Genomic DNA, 4,932 nt, shown 5'->3' with positions numbered 1-4,932 from the left:
TGATGACTGTCACCCTTCTACTTGCAACCTCAACCTAGGGTCTGCCAGACACTGAGGGCTCAGCTCACATTTGAGAATGTGAGGTCTGCAGATAAGACACATGAAGATTTCTGTCCCAGCTACCCTCATGCTGATGGAAGATTAGTCATTTCTGCGAAAACCTCTGACTCCTACTCTAAACTAATGAGGAATTCCTAAGATGTCTGTCAGGACTTTCAACCTGACAGAACCTCTGTCCCTAGCTTTCTGGATCAGAGCTGGCCACAGCTGGACTGTCTATCGGAGCACTCTAAATTCTGAGCAACCTTTTCTAAGAACTTAGTGTCCTGTGATGGGAAGGGAAGAATGAGAGGGAAAGAAGGAACAGCTCACACTAAGCAAAAAGAAAGAAATATAATCATCACCTGATGTGGAAGAAATAATTTGTATTGTCAAAGCTCATAGAATTCGCAAACTTTATAGACCATGATAATGACAATTTGCTTTGTGAAGGCTAAAATGTGTTTGACTTAACTAAGTATCACTATTCCACAATACTGTGAAATATGTGAAATTTATGTAATCACCTAATCTCAATTGAAAAAAAAAAAGAGAAGGGATGGGTTAGGAAGGATGGGTGACAATGTTGTCAGACACCTTGTACTCATATACTGTTTCGTAGAATGGGAACTTCTTGTACAACAACTTAAAGATATAATAACAAAAAATGCAGGGGCTGGGAAGGTGGCTCAGTGGTAGAGCGCTTGCCTTGCATGCTCGAGGCCCTGGGTTTGATTCCTCAGCACCACATAAGCAAATTGAAAAAAGCCAGAAGTGGCGCTGTAGCTCAAGTGGTGGAGAGCTAGCCTTGAGCTGAAGAGCTGTCCTTCAGACAGCGCCCAGGCCCAGAGTTCAGGCCCCATGACTGGACCCCCCCCCAAAAAAATGTAAAAAATATAAAAAGAAAAAAAAACCTGTATCCCTTTATATCCCTACAATATGAGTCTAATCCCAGCTACCATCTTGACACTACAAATCTAATCTGTCCATATGTCCTTGGCACAAGTAGCCAATACTTGGGATATGAGGTAGTTCAGGGAGCCAATCAGAAGTCAGGCTTTAGGAGGAGGAGATGAGAGCCCAACACCTGGACTTTGGGGTAAGTCCAAGCCTGGCCAAGGAAGGTCTGAGAAGACTATTTGAGTGGACTGTAGGAGTAGACTGCGTCTACACAGCTGGCCTGGTCTCAGGTCTATTACGTTAGCCCAAGGACAAAGATACCCATAAATAAGGCCAGGCCCAGATCTCAGTCACAACTGCCACAATGCTACTGCTTAGCCTGACCCTTAGCCTGGTCTTCCTCAGCTCTTCCTGGGGTAAGTGAGCTACAGCTGGCCAGCCTGGGACAACTCAGCTCCCAGTGCATCCAGGGACACAGAGAAGGAGCCAGCCTGTCTTGAAGGGAAGCAGGAAGACAGCATGGGTAAAGAGATGGAGGAAGAGGTAGACAGGAGCAGGCCTGAAAGGACTCAGGAGACTGAGCCCTGTCAGTAGAATGTGTAGTTTAGGAAGAGCCCTCTGGCCGCATGAAAGGTATGAACTGTTCAGGCTTGGAGGGATGGAGGACCAGAGAGACTGTCTGCGGGATCAGGAAGAAGTGGCCTGGTGATGGAGTTGGAGAACAGTAGGGACTAGGTTGGAAATGTGAGAGAATGAACAGGACTTGGGGGCTGGTTAAACAGGTAACTAAGCTAGCTGTGGAGGCCCAGAAGGCACTTAGAAGGGCTAGTGACAGCCCCTTCACTTTGAATACCTTGGGGTTACATAGCCTGGGGGAGAATTTTGGGGAAAGTGGGGAGAGGAAGGCTGGGTGATAGATCCTCACCAACTCAATGGCCAGGCTGCGGTGTTCCTGCCATCGCACCATCGCTGAACTTCAACCAGAGGATTGTCAATGGGGAGAACGCTGTGCCAGGCTCCTGGCCCTGGCAGGTGTCCCTGCAGGTACACATATTCTTGGGTTGGGGCAGAACCCTGGGTACTTTACACTTACATGTAGCCTGAGCCTAGGCCCATCTCTGACTTCTGACTTCAGGAAAGAAATGGCTTCCATTTCTGTGGAGGGTCTCTCATCAACCAATACTGGGTAGTTACTGCTGCCCACTGCAATGTCAGGTGAGTGTTTATACTCTGTCAACCCTGCCAACGGCAGGGCATTCATCCCACCTCTTTCTCTTGGATGCCCATCTTGCTCTGCACCCCTGACAGCTGTCCATGCCCATTCTCACTGTAGTCCTGGCCGCCACTTTGTTGTCTTGGGTGAGTATGACAGATCATCCAATGCTGAGCCTATACAGGTGCTGTCCATCTCAAAGGTGAGTGCCTGGCCGCCTGCATGAGAAGGAATAGTGGACCACAGGTGGGCTGCTTTGGGTACAGCTGCCTCAGCACCAATGCTGGGTCCCTGTGCCTACTCCAGCCCTACATGGCTCTTTCTTGGCCCCACAGGCCATTACACACCCCAACTGGAACCCCACTACTCTGAACAATGACTTGACACTCCTGAAGCTTGCCTCACCAGCCCAATATACAACACGTGTCTCACCGGTCTGCTTTGCAGCCTCAAATGAGGCTCTGCCTGAAGGCCTCACATGTGTCACAACTGGCTGGGGCCGCATCAGTGGCACAGGTAAGAACTTGGGGCAGAGCTGGGGGAGAAGGGGACAAGCATCCTGGGCCAACCTGACTACCCTTTCCTGGCCCGCAGGCAATGTGACACCAGTACGTCTGCAACAGGTGGTTCTGCCCCTGGTCACTGTGAACCGGTGCCGGCAGTATTGGGGCTCAAAAATCACCGATTCTATGATCTGCGCAGGTGCCGCAGGTGCCTCCTCATGCCAGGTGAGTAAAGGAATTCTGTCCTCTGGACTTAACCACAACACACCTTTCCAACTGACTTCTTCCCCTTTTCCCTCTCAGGGTGACTCGGGAGGCCCTCTTGTCTGCCAGAAGGGGAACAAGTGGGTGCTGATTGGTGTCGTCTCCTGGGGCACTGAAAACTGCAATGTCCAAGCACCTGCCGTGTACACTCGGGTTAGCAAGTTCAACACCTGGATCAACCAGGTCATAGCCTCCAACTGAGGCCCTTCCCCATCTCAACCAAATAAAGATCCCAAGTGCTATCTACTTGTGTATTCTTGTCTGCCATTCTAGTTCAAAGGAAAGGGACACTCTGCAGGGTTCTATCTCTAAGTTAGACTCTCCACTGGCACACAAAGGGCTGAAGACTCAGAATCTTCAGGCAGGGACCCCCCACTTCTCCTCCTATGAGGCAACACTGTGGTCCCACAACACAAAGCCAGGGCTACCAGAATGAATGGGCAAGCCTTCCCCAGGGAAGGCAGCCTGTTTATTGAATACAGAGGATACATTTACAAATTGAGTACACAAAATAAATAACTGCACATTTTCCATCCATGGTCCAGTCCATGGCATGAAGGCCCACTGGGCCTATCAAAAGCCCACGACACCAAACTCCTTCAGAACCAGGTCTACCTGGGCAAGAGAGGATATAAATCCTCAGGACTTCAGGCCCCTAGAGACACTTGGAGAATTAGGGGAAAATTCTGAGGCCGGGAGGCATGGGTTCCCCACTGCCTCCTGCCCAGGGAAGAATGGGACAGAGGAGGGAGTATATAAGGCACAGTCAACTTGGCACTGAGTGGTCTCTTTGGTTTGATTTCCCATTGAAGGTGGCACACACAGAAAGAAGAGGACTTGGCCCAAGGCTGCCCACTGGGAGGAGCTGAGTGCAGGTCAAACTCCCCTTATAGTCCAGCTAAAGCCCAAGCTGGGCCCTGGCCCTTATCCATTTAAAGCAGCTGTAGAGGAAAGAAAGCTTCAATTCCAGCCTGGATAGTGACTGGGGGGCAGCGGGGTGGGGGTTGGTGAAGACACTAGGACAGCTATGGGGACACAGTTCTGGCTCAGTCCTCTGGGAAAACAGCCCCTCCCCCATCTAATAAGGACTCTAATAAGGACCTCTTCCAGCCTGAGATTCATCAAGGCCCAAAGTAGAAGATTAATGCTGTGAAAGGAAGTGGGTACTGGATGGACAGGGCAAGACAGCTCTCACAGCAAGGCTAGTATCCCAGGCACCCAGAATTCAGAGGCCGATTACACAGTATGGCTAAGTTCCAGAAAGAGGTGCACGCAGGAGAAGCAGAAGCAGAAGAAACATAGGAAGGAGAAGAAGCAGAGCAGAAGGAGAACTGAACAGTCCAGGACCCTTTACTAATGCAGCAACTCCTTCCTTTCCATTTTAATTTGGAGGACTGAAGCTTTGCAAGAAGGCTGTGCATACTTAAGTCTAACACTAGATGGCGCCATCATCAAGCTGTAGAAGAGGGCAGAGCAGCACCTGAAGGGAAGGGCAATGGACAGCGCCAAAGGATGGAATGGGGGACGGGGTGGGGGTGGGTGGGGGGGGAGCTCTGCCTTGGCTCAGGTGTCCCAATCCCCCAGGTAGCAGCAGTGGGACTCCTTTTAACCTTCCCACCTCATAGTGGGGAAGGAGACTTCTGGGAAATGCAATAGGCATCCAAGGGAGAGGGCAACAGTGGGTCCTGCAAAGAAAGTACTGAGGGTTATGAGCAGGAACCCGCTTATAAACAGAGGGGTTAGATCCTGGGACAAGCCTGTCACGGATAAGGCTAAAGTCCATGCCACAGCTCTACCACTAGAGGTCCTGGCAACTCTTGGAGCTGGGGGGGTTCTGGTGGCACCATGAAGGAAGACATCTTGGCTGGGATGTGAGCACTACTTAAATTTAACCAGGTTTAACCAGGGCCAGTACCTGGAATCTGCATCATAGCTAAAGTCAAAATCGGACCTCTCACTGAAGCAGTGTGTGTGTGTGTGTGTGTGTGTGTGTGTGTGTGTGTGTGTGTGTGT

At 50.4% G+C, this 4,932-nt stretch overlaps 2 protein-coding genes across 2 annotated transcripts in view; one reads left to right on the top strand and one right to left on the bottom strand.

Annotated features, from left to right (window-relative positions):
• Positions 1-1,255: 1,255 nt before the first annotated feature.
• Ctrl (chymotrypsin-like) lies at positions 1,256-3,165 on the top strand. The gene is made up of 7 exons (XM_013012783.1): positions 1,256-1,355; positions 1,880-1,983; positions 2,075-2,154; positions 2,273-2,354; positions 2,488-2,668; positions 2,747-2,880; positions 2,959-3,165. Exons 1-7 carry the CDS (start codon positions 1,304-1,306, stop codon positions 3,118-3,120), a joined length of 795 nt encoding a protein of 264 aa, XP_012868237.1. The 5' UTR covers positions 1,256-1,303; the 3' UTR covers positions 3,121-3,165.
• Positions 3,166-3,492: 327 nt separating this feature from the next.
• The window catches only part of Pskh1 (protein serine kinase H1), a 31,279-nt gene continuing 29,839 nt past the window's right edge, over positions 3,493-4,932 (bottom strand). The window contains exon 3 of the mRNA XM_013012664.1: positions 3,493-3,534. Coding sequence (XP_012868118.1) covers positions 3,493-3,534 — 42 coding nt within the window. The remainder of the gene's footprint in view (positions 3,535-4,932) is intronic.

This window comes from Dipodomys ordii, unplaced genomic scaffold (assembly GCF_000151885.1).
Source record: "Dipodomys ordii isolate 6190 unplaced genomic scaffold, Dord_2.0 Scaffold18, whole genome shotgun sequence".
In the NCBI taxonomy this organism is placed as follows: Eukaryota; Metazoa; Chordata; class Mammalia; order Rodentia; family Heteromyidae; genus Dipodomys; species Dipodomys ordii.
Note: the sequence above shows the minus strand (reverse complement) of the source record. Positions and strands in the feature narration are given on the sequence as shown.

Excerpts from the sequence above, each read along its gene's own strand:
- Ctrl (XM_013012783.1), top strand. The coding sequence starts at position 1,304 with ATGCTACTGCTTAGCCTGACCCTTAGCCTGGTCTTCCTCAGCTCTTCC. Across the intron at positions 1,356-1,879 it reads CTTCCTCAGCTCTTCCTGGG|GCTGCGGTGTTCCTGCCATC; the intron begins GTAAGTGAGCTA and ends CTCAATGGCCAG. Across the intron at positions 2,669-2,746 it reads GGGCCGCATCAGTGGCACAG|GCAATGTGACACCAGTACGT; the intron begins GTAAGAACTTGG and ends CCTGGCCCGCAG.